Raw genomic sequence first — 24,012 nt, forward strand, 5'->3', positions numbered from 1 at the left:
CAAAGGAGTGTGACAGTCCACACTGTGGCTTTAAGGATATAGCAGAGAAATTCTTCTCACCAAAAAAAATTTGGGTGAGAGAGGGTGATAGACTTGAATCCATTTCATATCTGCAGTGAAGCATAAATACTAAAAATGATATGGTGATCTGATCTCCCTTTTCAGTCTGAACCAAGGCTGGATTACCAAATGGGCAAAACAAACAACCCTGTGGCCCCAGATCCCCCCTAAAAGCCTCAGGTTCAAGGTGTGGCAATTGGTTTGTGCTCTGTCTGCAGAATATGTAACACAATGTCCATATCGTCTTCATAAAGTGATAATAAATCAGTGATGTTTTTTTAGCTTGTTCCGCTGCCACCAAGTGGTCATATGAATGTGTTTTTAGGTGGGACCTGTTTTATTACTCTAAGGCACTGTCCCATTGTCAAAATCTAATTTTAAGGTAATACTGATACTGTGCTTACATGGTGCATACTCCTATATTAACTTGTGTTTAATTAAATGACCACACAGCAAACCTGGGGCCAGGTAGGATTCCAGCATGGAAACACTGTACACAATGCAGAAACGGGGTAAAAGAGGCACCCATGTCCTGAGGCCCCCAGAAGGTGACCATGGTTTGATTCTCTAAATTGGCCTGAAAAAACATTTTATTAATTTAATGTGTAAAACAATATTTCATGCAAGTTTTGCCATATAATCATTTGTGAAACTGCCAGAGATGACATTTTTTCAATTTCTGAATATCACTTTCATGCTAATGTGAAATGTACAGAAACCAACAGGAAAACCAAAAGGGTACTCCAGCAATCTGAGATTGCAGAAGACATTTTGCCATTTTAATTTAGTACAAGCTACTACTTGTAAATTGCTCGATTTACGTAATCTATCACTTTAGCATCATGTCTGCTTCTGTCAGTCCCATCAGTTACATGATAATGCAGCTGATACTCTGAACTGCAGTATGACAATGTGTGATGGTTTATATGACTCAAGTAAATTTTGAGTGTCTGCAAGGTGACTTTCGAAGCATACTGAAATAAAGGTGGCTAGAAAGGTAGGAAAACACATTCAAAAATTATTTAACGTAATCTTTGAAATTTAGCTGGCTACAACATGCAAAACCATCAATGTGGTCCTTTAAACCGCACCCTGTTGGGACTCTTCTTTGCTCTGCCTCTAGTCTCTGTATTGGTTCTACTGAAAATGTCATCCCAGCATAGTCAACATACCATAATTGGATTTGTTTCATTTTATGTAGGATTTCAAAATAATGCATAGGAAATCAAAAACAAGACAAGCAGACAATATAATAAAAGAACATCAGTTTTATTTAGCCAGTGGGAGCATTTAACCTCAGTGTAGTGTTGGGTTCAAAGTGGCTATAAATTAGATGTACAGTAACAGGTACACAGCAGATACTTCTTTCCTTAACTTCATCCACGTTAAACTTACACCATCGGTGAGGTCCTTCCTCCTTATTAAAGGAAGCAAGACAGAGTTTTTTTAGCTACAGTGATCCTGCACTTGTTAGGTGTGTTTGCTGCTCATATAAAAATAGCTTTATTTACAAGGGATTATCGGCATTAATATCACTGCAATAAAAGCTCAAAATAAGCAAACAATGAATAAAAGGCAACAAAGAGTTGTAGATATTGTGTCACCTCCTTGGGACTCAAAATGTTAATACAAATTTGGTGCAATATAAAAAAGCCCAAGATAGCTAGACATATTCACGATGGAAGTCTATAGCTGCCAATATTAAAATTAAATCATGTAATCAAATAAAAATTTCATTTTCCTTTTGTGTGCACATATGAAACAATTGGAATTACAATTTTGAAATCAAATTTTAATGTTTGAAAATGTGTCAATACTGACAAAATTAAAATGAAAACTACACTGTCAAATAATTACTCTTAGTATACTCCTTAGCATAACATCATAATAACAATGAAATGTAAAATGGAGTATTTTTTTAAAATTGGCAGACAATGTGAAACCTAACCTTCAAAATTAAACTGCACTCTGGACTGTTTTCAGGACTTTTTTTATTACCCAATTTTAGCTTGTCATAATGTCAAGAAGCTTACAGGCCTCTTTTATGAAATCTGTCAAAATCAACTCTTATTACATTGACCATGAAAAGCACCATTTACATTTTATTAGTCACAATATAAAGCAAAACATAATTCAAATGCATCTGCCAATTATTTTCTCTATTAATTGTATGGTCTATAAAAGGTCAAAAAATACAGAAAAATGCCCATCACAATTTCCTACAGCCCAAGGCCTCATCTTCAAATTACTTTTGCTGTACGATTCAAAACCAAGATATTCAATTTACTATCACATAAGACAAAGGAAAGCAGCAAACTTACAACTGAGAAGCTGGAACTAGGGAATGTTTGGCATTTTTGCTAGAAAAACAACGTCAACAATAAGACAAAATAATAGATACATTTTCTGTCAATTGACAAATCGATTGTTTCAGCTCTAAACAGTTTGAAATTCCATTTTCACGTTTAGGTTGCACATTTTCTGTCATTATGGCAGTGTTACACTTAGAGGAGTATACTGAAAATTACTTGTCACTCAAGGTTTTATTTTCATTTTTTATGAAATTGGCATTTTAACATTTTTATTCTAACTTTGTCATACATCATGTGCACACAAATGGCCAATGACATTTCAGTTAGATTTAATTATTTCATTTCAACAGCCAGCCACAGGCTTCCACATCTTACAGGTTGTGATACAGGTAAGGAGTGTTGAGTGCAAAACATGCTATCGTGCACTAAAACCAAATTAGTTTGGTCTTTAATTTTTGTGCCTTTAAATCTAAAGCATCATAAGGAAGTAAAAGTCCATAAAAACACATACTTGTGGAGAGAGAATACCACTTACAAAAAGCAACAATGATAGTGCCACGTTCTTGAGTTAATATTTGAGGAATCTCAATGTAACGTAATTCATGTACAGAATGTGTTAAGGTTTTCAGGAAATGCCTCGTCCACAGAACATTTTAAACACCCTCCTTTTTCAGTTCCATATGTGAAAATATATCAAGTACAAAACAGATTCACCAGCAGAAGTGAAAAACATTTGATTTGATGATTTATGATTTATAGTTGAGAACAAGCATCATAGCTGAGTGCTGAAGCCACTTCCTCTATGGCTATTAGATGTGTGTTCTGCGACAAAAAAATCCCTCATTGAACAAACCATTGAATTCCATTCAATTAGTCTTCAGTCTCAAAATACATGTTTTATTTTGAAGAATCAGAATTTGAGGTCAAAGAGTAAAGGAGATCTTATGGCTTTAATAAGGTATATTTTGTAGTGTGTGTGTGCTTAACAGGTGTCTAAACCTATATGTCAGCAGTGGTGGTTGCTACTTCCTCGTTCCGCCCAGGCTTCTTCCCCTTTGACCAAATTTGGATTTTCACTCCAGCAAAAGCACATTAGCCTTCTGTTCAACTAAAGTATTCGCACTCGGCCCTGGAAAGGAATGTGATGTCACAGGTCTGATGTGGGTAATAAATAAATATTAAGCATTTCCAAACAGTGTGTTAGAGTTTCTAGTGGTCAACTGTGTGAATGTGCACATCAAAGTTGAATAGAGGACCTGGCAGTAGTGGCCTAAAGGTTAGAGAAGCGAGCTTGTGACCAGAAAATCGTAGGTTCAATCCCCAGGATAAATCTGAAAGTGAAAAGCAGTGCTTGTCCTGCCCTCATTATCACCATTGAGGTTCAGGTGTGAATGTGATCGTGATCAGGGGGGGTCTCTGAAAAAGAGTAAAATCAGTCGTATGAGTGTCAGTTCACTTAAATTTAAGATGGGTTACATACTTGCAGGTGTAATGCGTTAAGTGACTAAGAATTCAGATTCAAGCTTCAGAAGAGAACGACACTACAGTCACTGGTTAAAACTGCACTCCAATTGGATGATTCCAAATTCACATTATGGACTTCAGAATTACATTGCTTTTCACAAATAGTCTGAAAAAAAAAAAAACTGCCTACCTGTGGCATTACAGTCATTTTATCCTGACTTTCAGGGGCACTGTAATATTTTTTTTAGCATTAAGGTTTGTCTGAACTTCTGTGCCTTTGCTGAATACCCACAGCGAGACTATGTGAAGACTCATCTGTCCTCAAACACTGCTTCTTTCAATCCCCTACGATGTCTTCTTTTAAACATACTTTTATTTTTGTTAGTGCCATGGTTTGGATCAGTTTGCACTTATTTCCTCCTGGTGGTGATGCCTAAAATTTCTGCTAATTCAGGCTGTGTATTTGTTTTTGGGGTTTTTTTGGTTAATTTCTTCTCACCCAGAATGCACCAAAGGCAATCACTTGATCCCAAAACTGGGTGAATCATGAGTAGTCCCACAGGACAGAAATGAAATGTCAACAGAATGCCAGGATTTAGAGCATGCAGCAGAGTATTCCCTAAATACTGGATATCTGTCTCTTTTTTGACTTAAAAGCATTTCTTGAACATCCACCTATCATTTCTGACCCCAACTATAGTAGTAGTATACTTTTTGATACTGAACGTTGTGTTGCTATCAATGTTAACATTCTGGTGACAACATTAAGATCAAATGAGGACAGACATCTATAAAATGCAGATTAATAGTGTTGAACATAAAGTGACATAAGTACAACTTCTATGAGTTTACAATACAATTCTGAAGCCACACTGCAGAACACAATGGTGCCATCTCTGTAGTCCCACTGTTGTGATGTCAAACACTTGAGGATACAGGTGGACTGGTGTTGGTGGACTCCTGAATAGACAGCAACTTCTCACCATCTGTGGAAAAGACACAACTCTCTTAATAAACAGCTAATCTGGAAAACACAGTACTCTGACCAGTGCTGGGTGTGTACAGATGCTGGTGCTGGACTTTGGTTGATGCGGTGCCATTGAATTTCTGGAAAACAGTAAACTTATTAATACTCAACTAAACTACAGGATACTGTACCAGGGTAATTATTCTCTTTCTCCACATTGCTTTGGATTCACCAAACCAGTTTTTAACTCTTTGAATTGGAACTATCCAAACAATACACTTCTTCTACAGGATGAGGAAGTATTCAGTGCTTTGCCTTGTCAAAGTAAATGTTGCTGTTTCTAGTTTTCAAAATTCTCTGGTTATGTTTTCTAATTAACTCTTTATATATCTGGGGGGTTTTGTCTTGTTGAAATGATCAAAAGTAAAGGTATGTGTTATACATAAAACAGACAATAAATCAGAATGACAACAGTACATCTCTAAGAAGTTCAAAGGGCGATAAGCAGCAACATTTCTGATGACCTTACTTTGATAGGGCCAAGTGGAAAATGCTTCCTAACTTTTAGAATGTGAATAGTTACCTCAAAGGATAATTCCGCACTATACTGTTACTCTCTGGGAACACTGTGACATCACTAAGACAAATTACAAGTCCAACAGCAGTCAAGACGATCAGCCAGGTTGGAAACAAACCTCCAGGTTAGTCAAACTTAACTGGAAGAGAAAACAAAGGTGAACGGTAAAATTATTACCCAAACTGTCTATTGTAAACATCCATCACAGTTTACAGACTCTCTTCAACTTTGACCTAGGGTACTGTAGTTGTGTGCATGCAGTTTCCTGTTCAATGAGGGATTAATAGTGACATTTCAGGTGTGCTCACCTAGATTATCTGGATAAACGGTTGGCTTTTTCCAACCTGTCTGATCATCTGACTGCTCGTGTATCTTGCCTGTCAGACTTTGTTGGAGCAAGTCACTGTGTTTTCTGATCTCAGCAATTTGGTGAGTACAATGTTATCATAACTGTCAGAAATGATGGACAAAACTGCAAACACAAGACCCATAATAATTACAAACCAGAACTTTACTATAATAACAAAAACATGTGAGTTGGCTCACATTAGGTAAATCTGATACCACATGGAAGAGGAGATTAACTACCATAGCACGGTTTTGTTTTCTTCAGGTGAGCTCTATTTTTAGTCATAGCACTGCTTGGTGTGCACGTTTCCAGACAACCAATCAATGGTCCTCATGTCCTCATTACAGCCAAATGTAAGGATGGAACTGTTAATTGGTATACAGTATGTTGTAGTATTTATTTCAACAAAATGTATTCCATTATCTCTTGATGTCTGGACAATGGTTGTTTCAACATAATGGACTGGCTGGTACATTTCTCTGGGAAAAGATGATTATGAAAACTGAAGCAGTGGGAGATCAGAGGCCTCAGAGGCAAATAAACCCAATTATCTGTGTCTCCCTGAGGAATCCTTCTATTCTGTCAGTGCCAGTCAGAGAATGTCACACTACTTTTTCTACAGTAACAGGATCAAAACAGATTCAAGATGGCCTTAGTGTGTGAGGGTTTACAGTAACTGAATTAGAAAAAATGTAACAGCCATACATTAAGCCACTGTGTCATATCAATTAATTCCTACCCTCAAAAGCCTTTCATAAATACAATGGTGTGAAAAAGTGTTTGCCCCCTTCCAGATTTCTTATTTTTTTGCATGTTTGTCACACTTAAATGTTTCAGATCATCAAACAAATTTAAATATAAGTCAGAGATAACACAAGTAAACACAAAATGCAGTTTTTAAATGAGGGTTGTTGTTATTAAGGGAAAACAAAATCCAAACCTACATGGCCCTGTGTGAAAAAGTGATTGCCCCCTAAACCTAATAACTGGTTGGGCCACCCTTAGCAGCAACAACTGCTAAAAGTTCAACTTTTGTCTTGTCAGTCCATAGAGTATTTTTCCGAAAGTCTTGGGGATCATCAAGACTTTTGGGAAAATACTCTGTGGACAAAAATTGAACTTTTCGGAAGGTGTGTGTCCCATTATATCTGGCTTAAAAGTAACACCGCATTTCAGAAAAAGAACATCATACCAACAGTAAAATATGGTGGTGCTAGTATGATGGTCTGTGGCTGTTTTGCTGCTTCAGGACCTGGAAGACTTGCTGTGATAAATGGAACCATGAATTCTGCTGTCTACCAAAAACTCCTGAAGGAGAATGTCGGGCCATCTGTTCGTGACCTCAAGCTGAAGCGAACTTGGGTTCTGCAGCAGGACAATGATCCAAAACACACCAGCAAGTCCACCTCTGAATGGCTGAAGAAGAACAAAATGAAGACTTTGGACTGGCCTAGTCAAAGTCTTGACCTGAATCCTATTGAGATGCTGTGGCATGACCTTAAAAAGGCAGTTCATGCTGAAAAACCCTCCAATGTGGCTGAATTACAACAATTCTGCAAAGATGAGTGGGCCAAAATTCCTCCACAGCGCTGTAAATGACTCATTGCAAGTTATCGCAAATGCTTGATTGCAGTTGTTGCTGCTAAGGGTGGCCCAACCAGTTATTAGGTTTTTTCACACAGGGCCATGTAGGTTTGGATTTTGTTTTCCCTTAATAATAACAACAACCTTCATTTAAAAACTGCATTTTGTGTTTACTTGTGCTATCTTTGACGTATATTTAAATTTGTTTGATGATCTGAATCATTTAAGTGTGACAAACATGCAAAAAAATAAGAAATCAGGAAGGGGGCAAACACTTTTTCACACCACTGTATGTGCTTAATGCAATATAAAAATAAACCAACATATATCAGCACACTCACCTTCATCAGGGTGTCAAGGTGTCTTGACACACAATTAAGCCCGAAGTTCTACCAGAATCTGTGACAGTCTGGAATCATTATGATCCCTACAACGCAATGGCCCACTCAACTACACACACTGATCTTACCAAAAATGTCAACTCTCCCTTTCGACCAAAGTTAACTACAAGACACAAATTCCATTGTGAAAGGCTTCGTTAACAAGCTCTTCAGTAAAAAGAGGAAAGTATAATCTGACTAGAAAAAGATCTAAATCACTCAAAACTGCCTTACAAAAACAGCCAGCATGCACTGTGTATATGCCAAGGATAAACACCTAGCAGAGGCTATAATGGAAACTAATTGACTTGCCCATATCAAATCCCTTAGAGCATGAACAGAACTCACTAAATTATTGCCAAAATGACAGCTGGATTATTAATATAAAACACAACTAACCACTCAGTTCACATCAACACCTCCCCCTCAGTCCATATGCTTCAAAAAGCAGTGTCGGAAGTACACAAATCATGTAAAGGTCATAGCAATACCACAATAGAAAAAATACTTTAGTAAAAGTCCTGCATTCAAACTCTTACATGAGTAAAAGTACTGTAGTATTCAAAAGTAAACACACTTGTGAGTGATATATTATGTATTATAGGATTATCATAACTGATGCCTTAATGTGTAAGTAGCAATTTTATGCTGTAGTTGGTCGTGGCATAGCTATTTGTAACTACTTATATATATATATATATATATATATATATATATATATATATATATATATATATATATATATATATATATATATATATATATATATATATATGTGTGTGTGTGTGTGTGTGTGTGTGTGTGTGTGGTTTTAAAAAAACTTGTATCAGCAGATATATCGTTATCATATTTTTTAAACTTCCAAAACACGATTGTCTTATATAATACAGATTAACCTACGCAGCTCTATATAAAAGTAGTTACAAATAGCTATACCACGACCAACTACAGCATAAAAGTGCTGTTATTTTATATTATACAACACATCTTGATATGGATACCTCAGATTAATTGTGACCAAGAGACATGCTGAGTGGGAAATTTTACAGTGCTGTGTGGTGAACAAACCATGGAATGGAGACACTGTTTCTAAATTACTTCAAACCTAGTTTGGCATTTCTGTACTGCAATTTGTTGTTACTTATCAGCAGACATATACAGTACTTGACTAAATGTACTTAGTTGCATTCCACAAATGTCTAATAGTCCACAAAGACTTGTCTTAGTCAAAGTGATCAACATCTGGAATTTATCAACTACAGACTACTTAAATCCTTTGTAAAGGAAATACCTTCACACAATCAAGAAAGGATTTCGGATTTGGGGAAAAAACAGATATTTCAAATATCGGTTTGTGTATTATGGCCACTATGGATGCAGAGTCTCTAATTCGCTTTCTCATGCAGCCCATGAGCAGAGCTCTTCCAGCTTTATGGTGCATCCTGGAGGTTTGAGGTCCACCCAAACTAGAATAAGTGCCTGTAGACCTTCAACTAGCCTCACCAAAGTCAACATGTAGACTTAGACAAACTTTAAACCTTGGTTAAAGCCTAACTGACCTATGCTAAACTACCTGCAGTGACAATGCTACAGCTTCAGCTATCTGTCTTGTCACCTGTTCCTGTTGTTCAACAGGTTTTCATAGTGATGTAATACTCCTAGATTTTTGGTTTGGGAGTTTTTGTAATTCCAACTCAACTTATGCAGTCAGAAAAACAAAACACTAATAAAACCTGTCAGAGAAAAAAATTTAAATTAAATTTGGTCACCTTTACCAGGTGGTAAAATGTAACCTGAACATCACATCAGAGAAATGAAGGGGCTTACCTTAAGTTTAACTTGTCTTCACCTAGTCCTTAACAGACCCAAGCTTTTCTTTATGTTCCCTACTGTCTTTCACTTCATCAGTCTCCTTGGCCTCCTCATCCTTTTCGGCTTTTTCTTCCTCTATGCCGAGGATCACACTCTGCCGAACGCTGACAGAGATCACCAATGCCTGTATGATGCCATAGATCAAAGCAAACTGAGGGAGATACTCCTGGATCAACCAGAGTAATCCTGCCATTCCAACTGTGGAGACAAAAAACATGGCCATACCATGAAACCACAGCCTCAGTGCTCCCTGGACCCCCAACACCTCCAGGATCAGTTTGGCAGGGGGGGACACAGTCCACAGGAAGCCAACGACAAACAGGTCAAACAAGTGGCGCAGGAAGTTGAAACAGATCTCGTGGTGCTCTGGTAGGATTTCCATTTTCCAGTTGTGCGCAAAGAGTCGGAAAGGAGATGTCAACTGAGTGGAAGGAGGTGTAGGAGACGGAGGAGGCGTTCCATAGTCAGAAAAGTCCCCATCAACATCACGGTCCCATGCATCTCCACTCTGACCATAACGTTTCCTTCGTCTTTGTCCGCTTGCCTCTGTTTTTCTTGGCCAAGAAAGGTAAGAAGTTGGGAGATATTTATTCCACCATCTAGAAACATGCTCTGAATTTGCCTCTGTCTCATGTTTCCCTGCGCCGAGATCTTCAACTTCCATGGGCTGAAGCTTCTCCTGTGCCTCCCAGTACTCCTCTACTGAACTACTTTGGTCACTCTGACGTCTCCACCCTCCCCAGATCCAGGAGGTCCACCCCCTGAGGCCCCGGCTGCCGCAGCCATGCCTCTGGCCTTCAGCTATCACTGTTGTGGTGTTCTCTGACATGGCACTGCTGGCCCATGAGCGCACCCACCCCCATGCTCTGCCTACCACAGATGTCATGCTTTCTCTCTGAGCTTGTTAGAGTTGAATTAAAACCAGCAAACACTCAGTTCTCAGTTCCAGCTTACTGGAAAGGCATGCATGTACTGCCAGTTCAGTTGTGAAGTTGTAATACTTGTTCAGAAGGACTCAGGCCTGGGCAAAATTTTGTCCTCAGGCCATAGACACACCTGTGGGTGTGTTTGAGCAGTTAAACAGAAACAAGGGTTGACCCCTCCTTACATTACTTACAATGCCCTTAATGGAATTACAGCATTTATAAGTCAAGCTTCTCGTCTATGTGTCTTTGGTTTACCCTGGCAACCTTAGGAGCTGCCAAGGTTGCTTTCAATAACTCAGCGTTACCTTCAGATATGCTTAATAAGCAAGTTAGCACCGGCTAGCTACAAGTGAATAGGTTGAGTTGACCAAGGCTTCAGCTCAATAACGTCAGCCAACTAACATTAATGTTATTGCTTGACAAACTTATATAACTGTGTTAGCGTCTCCCGAAACACATTGCTTCACTCCTCATACCTGCAAATAAAGGAAAAGACAGTTACAGTTGGTTTAAGCATTAAATCTTCCTTCCAATTCCACGTCAACATCAATGCGAGTTACCTAATGTTAAACTGGTCTTGATAGTTGTCTTAGCTAACCTGCAGGTTTTAATTATAATGTATGATTGGTTAGCAACTATCGTCAGCTGGTTTAACGTTTACTAACACATTTCGGGAAACCATTTTTCGAGTTTTCGGTGTCTCTAAAGCATGGTAGCTAATCTGATAATGGATAAATGCTCACCTTCAGCGACGTTAGCTTGAGTTTGTCTGTCAGACCATTGCTAGCGCTCCTTGTTAGCATCAAAGAAGCACTCGACACACACACACCAAGTTCCTAAACTTCTGGATACCGTGTTGTTAACACACCAACGCGTTTATCTTTTGCGTTTGGACTATAAAGTCAGCTCCAACCAAAGCTTCCTCTCGACAGCTACCATTCGGGGTATGCTATCCAGCCAAAAGCAAGAGAAAGGTCTGTCTGCCAGGTCCACTGAAACGTTTACCTAATTTCGAGAACAAAGACGACGGACTACCGGTTCGGTTTCAACCTTCAAAATAAAACCACAGTTAACCATCTGTAGTTCATGCTACGGCTCTTGTACTAGGATTTGTCCTTTTCAAAACTTGTTACACATAAATATTACGTATTTATTGCGGACGTAGTTTTAGCTACTTTAATTCACCTCCACGCCACCATCACCACGATACAGTATGTATATCTGTATGACATGGGTGCAGTCCACTGCAATGAATTTGGTTTTAAGTTCGACAGACATTCACTCGTGTATAGAGGATATTTTTGGTCATAATTCAAATTAAAAGTCCAACTAGAACATTTAAAGAGATAAATTTAAAAAGATGATTATTTTACTACACAACTAGGAATAATCAGGCCATAATTAAAAAGAAAAAGGAAATTGAAAAAGCAAGTTTAAAATGTAAAAATATAATTTAAAAATGTAAAGTGACAGTGTAAAAAGTGAAATTTAAAATTCAAAAGCTTAAATGGAAAAGCTCAAACTGAAAGCTTAAATTGTAAAGATGAAATTGAAAATGGCAATGGAAATAAGAAAGGAAACATCAAATATGAAACTCAAAATTGGAAATTGAAAAGCTTAAATGAAAATACTTAAATGAAAAGCTTAAATAGAAAAAACTAAAAATAAATGTACATTTGCACTTTACCATTTGGTGTTTGACATTAAGCATTTTAAATTGTATCTTTTCCATTTTCCATTAGGCGTTTTCCATTTGCATCTGACATTTGGATTTTCAAGCGGTATGTAAATGAGAAGGCGTGGCCAAAGGCCGGAGGGAGGGTTTGAAACGGCTGAGGCGCAGAGGCTCCTCACGGACAGCAGGGGGAGCGCTGACTGCTAAAGAGCACACTGCAATGAAAACGGAGCAAGGACAGTGAGCAGGGTCGGAGCATGGGGGTCAGAGGGAAGACTATTAGCTATGAGGCAGTGGCTTCAACTTGATGAAAGTGTTCTAACATTTGTGTCCATGTGGCCTTACACACAAAGTCGTCAGTGAAAAGAGCGTTAACAACTCTACCGCAATTCCCTGTCTGTCTGACAGCGAGAAAGCAGCGGACCATGCAGCAGGTAAGAGGCTAACATTAGCTGTTATTTGCTGCCATGCATGACTAATGTTATGTTGATATCATAGCCACATGCAAGATCTGCTGTCATCTCATCTTCTGCTAGTCCTGCAGCATTGGGTCACTAATATAATCTGTCTTGTGTGGAAAGATTAAACAACCACAGCTAACACTGTAGTTCAGTGTTGTGTTGCTACTCACCTGAAGTCAAACAGGAGGAACCACAGAGGAGACTGTTTAACTGTTTCCACTATGCCATATTTCAGTATCTTAATACAATATATAATATATAACCCTCCTCCTCATTTAGAAAGATGCACATTTTGTTGCCATCTGAGCATCATCATAACCTCCAAGTACTGAATTAGACCTGAGTATACAGCAGCAGGGAAACACGGCCATGTATCAAATCAAATCACGTTTATTGGTCACTTCACTGTATACACAAGTATAAAGGCGAGTGAAGGTCTTGGGTGCTGCTCCACAACAGTGTATCTGTTTAAGTCACTGACACTACCCAATACACTCTAGTCTAAAAACGTAATAGGCCTGATTTAATACAGGGTTAGACTGTTGAAGCAGTGCAGTGTATGAGGTTGTTCTTCTGTTGCACTGACCTGTCCTTCCCCCTGCAGACAGAGATGTGTCACCTGAACATCACAGTGAAGGAGCTTTAGATCAGCAGTCTGCTGCAGTGTTTGCAGAAGTGCTCACTGGGTCACAGCACAAGCTGGACGTTAGCTACACAGCTGATTCTGTAACCACTGGATCAGTGGACGCCACTAGACTCAGGAGTTTTTCTCTCACTCAGACACATTGACACTTTATTAAAGTCTTGTATTTTATTTGATCTTGTACATTTTTTTTATGATCTATAATTTGTTTTATTTTGCTTATTGTATTTTGCTTGTTATATCTTGCTATTCCCTGTGGCACTTGAATTTGGGAGTACACTTGGATAATAAACTGGACTGGGCCAAGAACACTCAAGCTGTTTACAGGAAGGGCCAGAGCCGCCTCTATTTTCTGAGGAGGCTGAGGTCCTTCAACATCTGCCGGACAATGCTGAAGATGTTTTATGAGTCTGTGGTGGCCAGTGCTGTCCTGTATGCTGTTGCATGCTGGGGCAGCAGGCTGAGGGTAGTGGACGCTAACAGACTCAACAAACTGATCCGTAAGGCCAGTGACATTGTGGGGGTGGAGCTGGACTCTCTGGTGGTGGTGTCAGAGAGGAGGATGCTGCCCAAACTACATGCCATCTTGGACAGTGTCTCCCACCCACTCCATGATGTGCTGGTCAAACAAAGGAGCACCTTCAGCGGAAGACTCATCCCACCACAGAGCGCCACAGGAAGTCATTCCTGCCTGTGGCCATCAAACTCTTTAACTCCTCCCTCTAAAGGATAGTCTGTATGACCCTAAGTCACTAAACTGGACATCTCTGCCATACTTGAATAACTGTGCAATATTCTGTGTACTACTCCCGTGCAATATTTAGTTTTCCTATGTTAGTTTTTCCTATTTATTGATATTGATATTATATACCTCCATTACTGCTGTGCAATATCTTAATAATCTCAATAAGCTACACTTAACTCGACAGTACATGCACCACTACTTAGTACTTATATTATTACATTGTATTATTGTACTATATTATCATCATCAACTGGTAAACCCACTTGGTACTTCACACTTATTTTATCTTATACTTATACCTGTTACGGACAGAACAACCGGAGACAAAGGTGAGGAGACTGAGAGAGTTTATTATTACAAGGAGGTAATATGGAATGGATATGAGTAGAAATGATACCGTCCCTTATTTCGCTGATGGTAGAAGGGTTTGGGAACTGGAGCGACACACACAGGAGACCGGAGATTACTGGAGTCGGGATTCGGTGATCGGGGTTCAAAGTGGCGATAGCCTTGACGTAACGTCGTGGATGAGTCCGTGGAGTGTTCGAAGGTAGGTAGCGTAGCTCTGTCCTTCATATGAACGAGACCGGACACTGACTGAGGTGAGGAGTTGTAATGAGGGGTAGAGTGGCTGATGACGTTCAGGTGTGTGATGGGTGACAGGTGCTAGGGATTAGTATTCAGGTGAGGAGGTGCGGTGTGGCTGTGATGTGGTGGAGCCTGGCGTGTCTGTGACAGTACCCCCCCCCTCACGGTCCGCTCCTGAGGACCGGGGACCCTGACGTCGTGGCGGCCGTCCTCTTCCTCGGGGGGCAGGTCGATCTGGATGGTTAGAGTGGAATTCCGTCAGAAGAGAGGGATCGAGAATGTCATGTCGGGGAACCCATGACCTCTCCTCCGGACCGTACCCCTCCCAATCCACCAGATATTCCAGGAAGCCACCACGGCATTGGGAGTCCAAGATCTCACGGACCTGGTAGGCGGTTCCATCCTCTAAGATTAGCGGTAAGGGGGTATCTGCCATGTCGCCAGGCTCTGTGACAATACCCACCTGGTACTTAATTTGTTTTCTGACCTGTTTTTATAGTGTATTGTATTATATTTTTTGCTGATTTCCCCTAGGGGATCAAATAAAGTGCAGTCTTATCTTAACCACTAAAGATGAACAGACTTCACATGACTGTACAGTCACAGTACACATTTGTTGTGCTTTACATTATTTGCTTCTACTTTGGAAGATCTGCTGCTGAAATTAGAAAGATATGACAGCTCATTTGGCTGCCAGCTCACAGCCACAGATTTTTATTAACTATTACAGTAATTCAGTTCTGATTATGTAGAGTTACTCATTTGTTCTGCTCTTTAGAAGAATCTAACTAAATTTGTTGAGGCAGTAAATCTGGAGACTAGCTTGCAATGGCTCCTTAATGTAGCTCTCCATCGCTTCACGTTCTGGCCGGGACAAGTTGTATAGACGACTAGACGGAAGGGTAGAGCCAGGGCTAAGGTCTATGGCGCAGTCATAGGGACGGTGTGGTGGCAGCGACAAGGTGAGGTCTTTGCGGAAAACTTGCTTCAGGTCATGGTATTCCTTAGGAATCTGTGGCAGATCCAGGGGCTCTGAGTTGGGTGGTGTACTGCTGCCCTCTGATGGAGACCGAGCAGATTGCAAGCAGGTGGAGAGGCAGTAGGAGCTCCAACACTGAATTCTCCCTGTGGACCAATCAATGTGTGGATTGTGTTGCTGTAACCACGGGAACCCCAGGACCAGCAGCGTGTTAAGGGACGAAATGAGTTTAAACTGAATAGTCTCCCGATGATTCCCTGTGAGTACTACAGACGTGGGGACAGTGTGATGAGTAACTTGGCCCAAGGCGCTGCCATCCAAAGCTTCCACTGTGCGAGGTGACCTTAGGGCTTCAGTGGGAAGGCCAGCTTGTTGGACCAAGGCTGCGTCTAAAAAAGTTACCCTCAGCTCCAGAGTCTATGAGGGCTAACAGGGGGAGTGACTCTTGTTGAAAGTAGAGGGTAGCCGGAACTTGCAGACGAGGTGGCACCAGCTTACAGGGGTTGTTAGGGCTCACCAGAACCCCCACTGTGACTCACGAGCCTATTCTTTTGGCCTCACCGGGCAAGTCCTCAGAAAATGGCCCCTTTTGCCACAGTACAGGCAGTCCCCAGCCGCCCGTCGGCGGGCCTGTTCCTCTGGCGTCAGAGGGGACCGACCTAGCTGCATGGGCTCGGATTCAGGAAGTGCCGAGGTTGCGGGCGTGACCCCGTAGTCTGGGCTTGGGTCCCCGGTCTTGTGTGAGGAGGAAAAGCGGGGTTGCGTGACTGCGGAGGAAGGGAACGGCTGGTGCGTTCCTGGCATCTCTCGCGGAGGCGATTGTCCACTCTAATGCAGAGTGATATCAAGGCGTCCAATCCGACGGGTGCATCCCAAGCTGCCAGCTCATCTTTCATTAGCTCACTGAGTCCTTGTTCGAAAGCACTGGCCAAGGCTGGTTCATTCCGTCCCGAGTCAGCCGCCAGTGTACGGAATTCCACCAAGTAATCTGCCACGCTCCGGAATCCCTGGTGGATCCGTAACAGTCGCCCTCCAGCGTTTCCGGCGGTGTCAGGATGATAGAAGACACTTCTCATCTTTGCTAGAAAATCCACCAAGGAAAAGGACGAAAGGGGTTGGCTAGCATGCATAGCCTCTGCCCAGGCCAACACTCTTCCCCGGAGTAACCCCACAATGTAGTTTACCTTGGATTGATCATAGGCGAAAGTCACGGGACACTGGCAAAAAAACAAGGAACACTGCAGCAGAAAACCCCAGCACTTGGTAACATCCCCTGTGAAGGGGTCCGGGTCCGAAGCGTAGGAATCTCGCAGGGCTGGTGAAGACAGTGGATTGGCCGGAGTGGTCGGCGAGGAGGAAGCCATGGAGACCGGAGCTGAGAGCTGGGTGGTTAGCCTGAAAAATTGGTGTGTGAGTTGTGTGATCTGGGTGACCAGGACCTGGTTGCTATCAGAGAGTGCCCGGATGACCTGTTCGTGTTGCCCGAGGAGAATCCCTTGGCTGGTGAGTGCTTGGTGGATTACCATTACCCTTCCAGCGAGTCGGTCTCAGTCTCAGTCCATGTTTGTCCTTCTGAGGAGAATACTTTTAAATTTTCTGATCTCTTTAACCCTCTGTTTGTGTCCCATAAGTACAGCTCTCTCTCTCCTCATCCTCTCTTTCACTCAGGCTTCTCTGTGCTGGACCATCACTATGTCAGTGCCTCATTCCAGATGTTTTGGTTCTGGATCTTCATCCTCCAGGTGAATCAGCCTCTCCTCTTGTATGTCTCTCTCCCTTGTGTACATGTTGTCCTTGTATCTCTCTCCCTCTGTGAGTGTTTGTTTCTTTCTCCTACCTGTGTGAATGCTGTGCTTGAGTTTCGCCTCTTGTGTGTTTGTGTAGTCTGTCCTCTTCCTGATCTCCATAGTGGAGAGGAGGTCATGTGACTCAGGTCTGTTTGGCGACACCTGAAGTGCTGATGTTGATGTGTGATGTTACAATATATTCATAACTTTGTCATTCTGATTGTCCATACTGTGATTTTATTATGTTGGTCTATTCTGTACACACAACATCTATTGCATGTTTGTCTGTCCAGGGAGAGGGATCCCTCCTCTGTTGCTCTTCCATTTTTTTTGTGGATCTAAGGACAGAGGCTGTCGTATGCTGTACAGATTGTAAAGCCCCTTGACAAAAATTTGTGATTTGTGATATTGGGCTATATAATATATAATCGATAAGAGATGAACATGGGGGAATTTGTAAGATCATTAGTACATACATCAGAAGGAATTATTACAATTATTTACAGATTTATACATATGGTTCTAAAGACCCTAAGACAGGTAGAACAGCAGCACAGCAGTAGTAATCCCTGAGTTTAATGTTGAGTGTGGGAAGAGATTTACCGATGATATACAGTGGGGCAAAAAAGTATTTAGTCACCCACTAAATGTGCAAGTTCTCCCACTTAAAAAGATGAGAGAGGCCTGTAATTTTCATCATAGGTACACTTCAACTATGAGAGTCAGAATGGGGGGAAAGAATCCAGGAAATCACATTGTAGGATTTTTAATTAATTAATTAGTAAATTCCTCGGTAAAATAAGTATAAGTAATAAGGTCACCTACAAACAAGCAAGATTTCTGGCTCCCACAGACCTGTAACTTCTTCTTTAAGAGGCGCCTCTGTCCTCCACTCGTTACCTGTATTAATGGCACCTGTTTGAACTCGTTATCAGTATAAAAGACACCTGTCCACAACAGTCAAACTCCAAACTCCATTATGGCCAAGACCAAAGAGCTGTCAAAGGACACCAGAAACAAAATGGTAGACCTGCACCAGGCTGGGAAAACTGAATCTGCAATAGGTAAGCAGCTTGGTGTGAAGAAATCAACTGTGGGAGCAAGTATTAGAAAACGGAAGACATACAAGACCACTGATAATCTCCCTTGATCTGGGGCTCCACGCAAGATCTCACCCCGTGGGGTCAAAATGATCACAAGAACGGTGAGCAAAAATCCCAGAACCACATGGGGGGACCTAGTGACTGACCTGCAGAGAGCTGAGACCAAAGTAACAAAGGCTACCATCAGTAACACACTACGCCGCCAGGGACTCAAATCCTGCAGTGCCAGACGTGTCCCCCTGCTTAAGCCAGTACATGTCCAGGCCCGTCTGAAGTTTGCATTTGGATGATCCAGAAGAGGAATGGGAGAATGTCAGATGAAACCAAAATAGAACTTCTTGGTAAAAACTCAACTTGTGGTGTTTGGAGGAGAAAGAATGCTGAGTTGCATCCAAAGAACACCATACCTACTGTGAAGCATGGGGGTGGAAACATCATGCTTTGGGGCTGTTGTTCTGCAAAGGGACCAGGGCGACTGATCCGTGTAAAGGAAAGAATGAATGGGGCCATGTATCGTGAGATTTTGAGTGAAAACCTCCTTCCATCAGCAAGGGCATTGAAGATGATACGTGGCTGGGTCTTTCAGCATGACAATGATCCCAAACACACCGCCCGGGCAACGAAGGAGTGGCTTCGTAAGAAGCATTTCAAGGTCCTGGAGTGGCCTAGCCAGTCTCCAGATCTCAACCCCATAGAAAATCTTTGGAGGGAGTTTAAAGTCTGTGTTGCCCAGTGACAGCCCCAAAACATCACTGCTCTAGAGGAGATCTGCATGGAGGAATGGGCCAAAATACCAGCAACAGTGTGTGAAAACCTTGTGAAGACTTACAGAAAACGTTTGAGCTCTGTCATTGCCAACAGAGGGTATATAACAAAGTATTGAGATGAACTTTTGTTATTGACAATACTTATTTTCCACAATGATTTGCAAATAAAGTCTTTAAAAATCAGACAATGTGATTTTCTGGATTCTTTCCCCCCCCATTCTGACTCTCATAGTTGAAGTGTACCTATGATGAAAATTACAGGCCTCTCTCATCTTTTAAGTGGGAGAACTTGCACAATTGGTCGCTGACTAAATACTTTTTTGCCCCGCTGTATCTGTTATCACATGTGAGATGATGGCCATGGTTATTGCCTTGCAATGGGTAGAGGAGGTCAAGCCAGAGAGACTGGTAATTGCATCAGATTTGTGTGCAGCATTAATGAGTTTGAAATTGTTCAACTCCAGGAGTAGAGGATTTATTGTTTGAAATACTACAATCCTTATTAAGAATTCACCAAATGCGTTTGTCTGTTAGGTTTGTGTGGGTCTCTGCCCATGTTGGAATTCATTGAAATGAAAAGGCGGATAAAGCAGCAAAATGCACTTTGAAGAGTGGGAGTAGTCATGTCACTGTAACTATTAGTAAGTCAGGAGCTAAAGAGGTGATTAAGGGACAAATCAAAAAGATGTGGCAGAATGAATGGAACAAAGAAATTATCCAGGGTCTGGATGACTAAATAAGAAAGAGGAGCAGGTTATAATAAGACTGGTCGAAACAGTTCTCTCTATGTGATTGGTAAGCATAATAATGGATTAGTGAATATTGTGGAGAGGAAGAAACAGTGGACCATGTCTTATTGTATTGCCAGAAGTATGATTCAGAGAGAGAAGTTGAAAGAATGCACTAAGAGAGATTGGAGAGCAAAATATCAGTAATATTCTAAAAATTGTCAGGTGACAAGTGTTGATGAATAAAATTTGTGAATTTTTTTTTCATTTGTTTACTTTTTATTTAATTATTTATATTTGGTTTATTTGTTTTGTTCGTATTTCTTTTTCTTTTGTAGACGTATCAAGGGTAGATCATTAGTCCACACTCCAGATCAGTGGGTGGCGGTAATGCACCCGAAAGCTGTTTTCCAACCGCCAATAAAATCAAACGAAGAAGAAGCTACCCGGCATGTACATTAACACATCGTTGGGCCGCGTGAGATGTGTGTGGCTGATAAACCTTACTGGATAGAAAAAAGGACATAGTGTTAGCGACGTTAATTTCGTAAAGTTGCAGTTAAAGTAACAAAATGCCTAAGAAAATGAAAGAAGAAGCACAGTGGGTGGACGATGAAGTCTCCCCGTTGGCCGGTGAGATAACGTGTAGTGAGATGCTAGCCTTTAGCGTTACAGCTAACGTTAATCTAGCAGTAGTCTGGATAAAGTGTCAGTTACGCCGAACTCCTTTGAAAATCTTAAATTTTCTCTCTAAACTGCTTATTGTCACGGTTTATATATTATCATAAACGACTTTAACTACTGCATGAATCTTTAGCATCTTCTGATCAATTCGAATTTAAGATGATTCACCTAAAGGCATTAATTTCAGTAAAATCGCAATTTACAACTGAAGGAGGCCCCTAAACGCTATAATAAAATCCTTAAAATGGCAAGAGTGTCATGAAGAGGCGAACCAGCGGTTGATAAGCATCTATGTTAATCTAAACAAATGCTGTTGGATTTAGGCCTATGTGGAGTTTACATTCGATAGGTTTTGCCAAATTAATGTGCTGCCAGGAATGTAACGTTATTGGACAAACAAAAATTTTATTTTTTATTTGGATCCCCATTAGCCACTACCAAGGTAGCAACTACTCTTCCCTTGGGTCCACAAAAGTAAACATTGCATCATAATGTAAAACAACCAAAAAAACCAAAACAATGAATCAACAAAAATAAAACGATGATAATGACAATAATAACAATGACAAAAAGTACCCACATATCAAAATAGTCAGTAAAAGAATTTGAAAGCTCAACAATTATAGTAGTACCACCACTAAAAACAGCGTATACAGTGACTGATTAAAAAAAAAAAAACCTGACCAAGAAAGTTCCCCAGTAATGATCATATAGTCTGATATTGTCCTATTTGGAAATGGGCTTATGTTTGGTGCCATTAGGTATTTCTTTAAAGTCTTTTTAAAAACAGTTTTACTTGATAAATGTGTAATGTTCGATGGCAAACCATTCCATTTCATTCCTACGTAACAGTGCGTTGCCTTGCAAAGGTTGAAAAACAATCTCTGGATGCATGCCTAGTATTAAAGTTACAGGACATTCAGGATTTTAAACTATTAAATATTTATTTTAAAACAGAGCAGAGAAATAACCGTCCTGTCCCTCACCAATGACCAACCTAAGGTTATGTGCATTCTGATGATGTATGTTGTGTTACAGTTCAGAGCCAGTCGTGCAGCTCTATTCTGGACTAACTGTAGTTTTTCCAAATCTTTATTTGATGCATTTGACCTCACTACTGGACAGTAATCAAACCATAGACTGTATAAAACATGGACGTAGTGGCCATGACGTCACCCAAAGGTTTCTGAAGAGCTGTTGTGAAGCTCATAGTGGGTGGCTTTGGTGGCTCTGGCCGTCGCCATCTTGGCAGTCCCTGACTCTGGCTAATACAGTTTTTTCAATCTGCTTTAACCACTTCAATTTGCCGTGTAATAATACTCCAAGGAGTTTGGTTTCCTCTACCTGTTCCACAGGCAGGTCCTGTACTGACAAATTTAACTGTGGCTTATGTTTAAGTCTTTAAGACTTTTTGATAAATTAAGAACAAATTTGTTAGTCCATGCCCATATTACAACCAATTGTAATTCCCTATCCAAAGCACTAGACAATTCCCCAATTGATACTGCTGGTAAATATAGTGTTGTATCATCTGCATACATAACTACTCTTGCTTGATTTATTTCAAGAGGAAGATCATTGGTGAAGATAGAGAAGAGTAACGGCCCCAAACAGCTTCCTTGTGGTACACCACATTGTAACTCTGTCACATTTGAAAAACTACCATTATAAAATACATATTGTTTGCTATTAGATAAATAACTGTTAAGCCAACATATAATGTGAGGTGCAAATTTGCTTATCCAACAACAATTTATGGTCCAATACATCAAAAGCTGAACTAAAATCTAGTAACACCAGGATCATTTGGCAAATTTGGCTATGACAGCATTAACCAATATAATATCATGCCTAATTTGAAGTGATAAACAAACTTTAACTTTTTTTTTCTGTCCCCTGTTGAGAGACGATGTTCAAAAAGGGCTACGAGTCCTACATTGTTTATCAATGGATGCCAACACCCTCAAATTAAAGCTGAAAGTCAACACTTAACCTCTTAGTCATTGATTAATTCCAAGTACAGTGTGCTGGAGTACAGATGTGACAAGATGGTCACTGTCCTGATAATGTCTGACAGCGCTGTACATGTCAGTTTCCCAGATCTCTTATTTTTGTGAAATTAATTTTTTTTTTTCCAACAGAAAAAACTGTGAAAAAGGGAAAGAAAGATAAAAGGGGGAAAAAGAGTGTGAGTACTTATAATGGCTCATTTGTTTAGTTTCTAAGTATTAAAATGCTTCATATCTGATGTTTTATCTCTGTGGCACAATGTGTCTCATTGGATTTGTTGTGTGAATATTTTTCTCCAGTTTTTTGAGGAACTCGCCACAGAAAGCAAACCTGAAAAGGTAGATGAGGTTGCTGTGAAAGACTCACAAGGAAAACAGGTAATCTTCACTTTAACTAACAAGATGATGGTACACTGTTAAAAACAACTGTGTATACAATTTGCTAGCTAATGTAACTTTTTTGGCTTGCAGCAAGTGAGAGGTCCAGTTCTGTGCTATTGATCGCAAGTCTGTAGCAACTGTTTTAAACAACATCCAGCGTCTGCTATCAGCCTCCTTGACTAATAATTATGTAGCCCATTTCAGACATGCATTTCATTGTCGTGTAATTGTGCTGGCATTTTTAATTAATTAATTAATTAATTTATTTTTTTTGGTATTTTGCCTAGAGATGTCCCGGGCCGATCCTTAGGATCGGTATCAGGGCTGATCTGGGCAACGATTCAAAATATAACGATATCAAAATCTGATCCAATCTTTAATAAACTCTACTGTGTTTTGTTCACCTCAGCCTGCTCAAGTTCCAGCACTGCTCTCTCACACACTCTTTCTCATTATCAAAGAGCAGTGTACAAAACATTCAGGTAGCAGTTTCCCATTTTTAGCTGGTTAGTAGAGGAGTGAAAATTTCTCGATGCATTGCAATGCGGAAGATTTTGCATCGATGTAGTGACAGAACATAAGGAGTTTGCAGCCTACACACAATTATAGCCTACTAACGTTGATTGTTGATTTTTCCGGCCTTGGCAGGACAATAAAGTTGTAAAGTTATGTGGTTAAGTTTCAACATCGCTCTCTTGCGTTGAATTGTGGGCGAATGTTAGGCTAATGCTACTTTTACATGTTGGGAGTTATGGCGGAGGGAGGCAGAGATTAGCAGCGAGTGATTCAAAATACTGGGGTGCGTTTTTTAAAGGAGACATCTGGGCACATTTTGGATTTTATGAACTTACTGGGAAGCACGAATGGGACAAGATGTATGCTGTATGTAAAATCTGCCTCACAAAAATTAAATACTTTGGTAATACAACGAATTTGAGGAACCACGTTAGACGTTTTCACCCTGAGGTAAC

At 40.5% G+C, this 24,012-nt stretch overlaps 2 protein-coding genes and 2 long non-coding RNA genes across 5 annotated transcripts in view; 3 read left to right on the forward strand and 1 right to left on the reverse strand.

The window, feature by feature from the left end:
* Positions 1-1,310: 1,310 nt before the first annotated feature.
* Positions 1,311-11,533, reverse strand: lg17h6orf47 (linkage group 17 C6orf47 homolog). Of its 2 annotated transcripts, XR_006375282.1 has the most exons (4): positions 11,235-11,533; positions 9,521-10,967; positions 5,387-5,519; positions 1,311-4,822 (listed from the first exon to the last, which is right to left on the reverse strand). XR_006375282.1 is itself a non-coding variant. In XM_044172336.1 (3 exons), exon 2 carries the CDS (start codon positions 10,449-10,451, stop codon positions 9,543-9,545), a length of 909 nt encoding a protein of 302 aa, XP_044028271.1. In that variant the 5' UTR covers positions 10,452-10,967; positions 11,235-11,533; the 3' UTR covers positions 1,311-4,822; positions 9,521-9,542. The 2 variants fall into 2 exon arrangements, 1 of the variants encoding a protein (XP_044028271.1); XM_044172336.1 differs by lacking the exon at positions 5,387-5,519.
* Positions 11,534-12,163: 630 nt separating this feature from the next.
* LOC122864831 lies at positions 12,164-13,441 on the forward strand. Its single transcript, XR_006375310.1, has 2 exons — positions 12,164-12,600; positions 13,232-13,441. It is a non-coding gene; the product is annotated as an uncharacterized LOC122864831 (long non-coding RNA).
* An 830-nt stretch (positions 13,442-14,271) lies between these two features.
* LOC122864832 lies at positions 14,272-17,324 on the forward strand. Its single transcript, XR_006375311.1, has 2 exons — positions 14,272-14,565; positions 17,251-17,324. It is a non-coding gene; the product is annotated as an uncharacterized LOC122864832 (long non-coding RNA).
* Positions 17,325-20,390: 3,066 nt separating this feature from the next.
* The window catches only part of abcf1 (ATP-binding cassette, sub-family F (GCN20), member 1), a 48,883-nt gene continuing 45,261 nt past the window's right edge, over positions 20,391-24,012 (forward strand). The window contains exons 1-3 of the mRNA XM_044170488.1: positions 20,391-20,600; positions 22,793-22,839; positions 22,961-23,038. Coding sequence (XP_044026423.1) covers positions 20,540-20,600; positions 22,793-22,839; positions 22,961-23,038 — 186 coding nt within the window. The 5' untranslated portion in view covers positions 20,391-20,539. The remainder of the gene's footprint in view (positions 20,601-22,792; positions 22,840-22,960; positions 23,039-24,012) is intronic.

The sequence above is a fragment of the Siniperca chuatsi genome, linkage group LG17 (assembly GCF_020085105.1).
Source record: "Siniperca chuatsi isolate FFG_IHB_CAS linkage group LG17, ASM2008510v1, whole genome shotgun sequence".
Lineage (NCBI taxonomy): Eukaryota > Metazoa > Chordata > Actinopteri > Centrarchiformes > Sinipercidae > Siniperca > Siniperca chuatsi.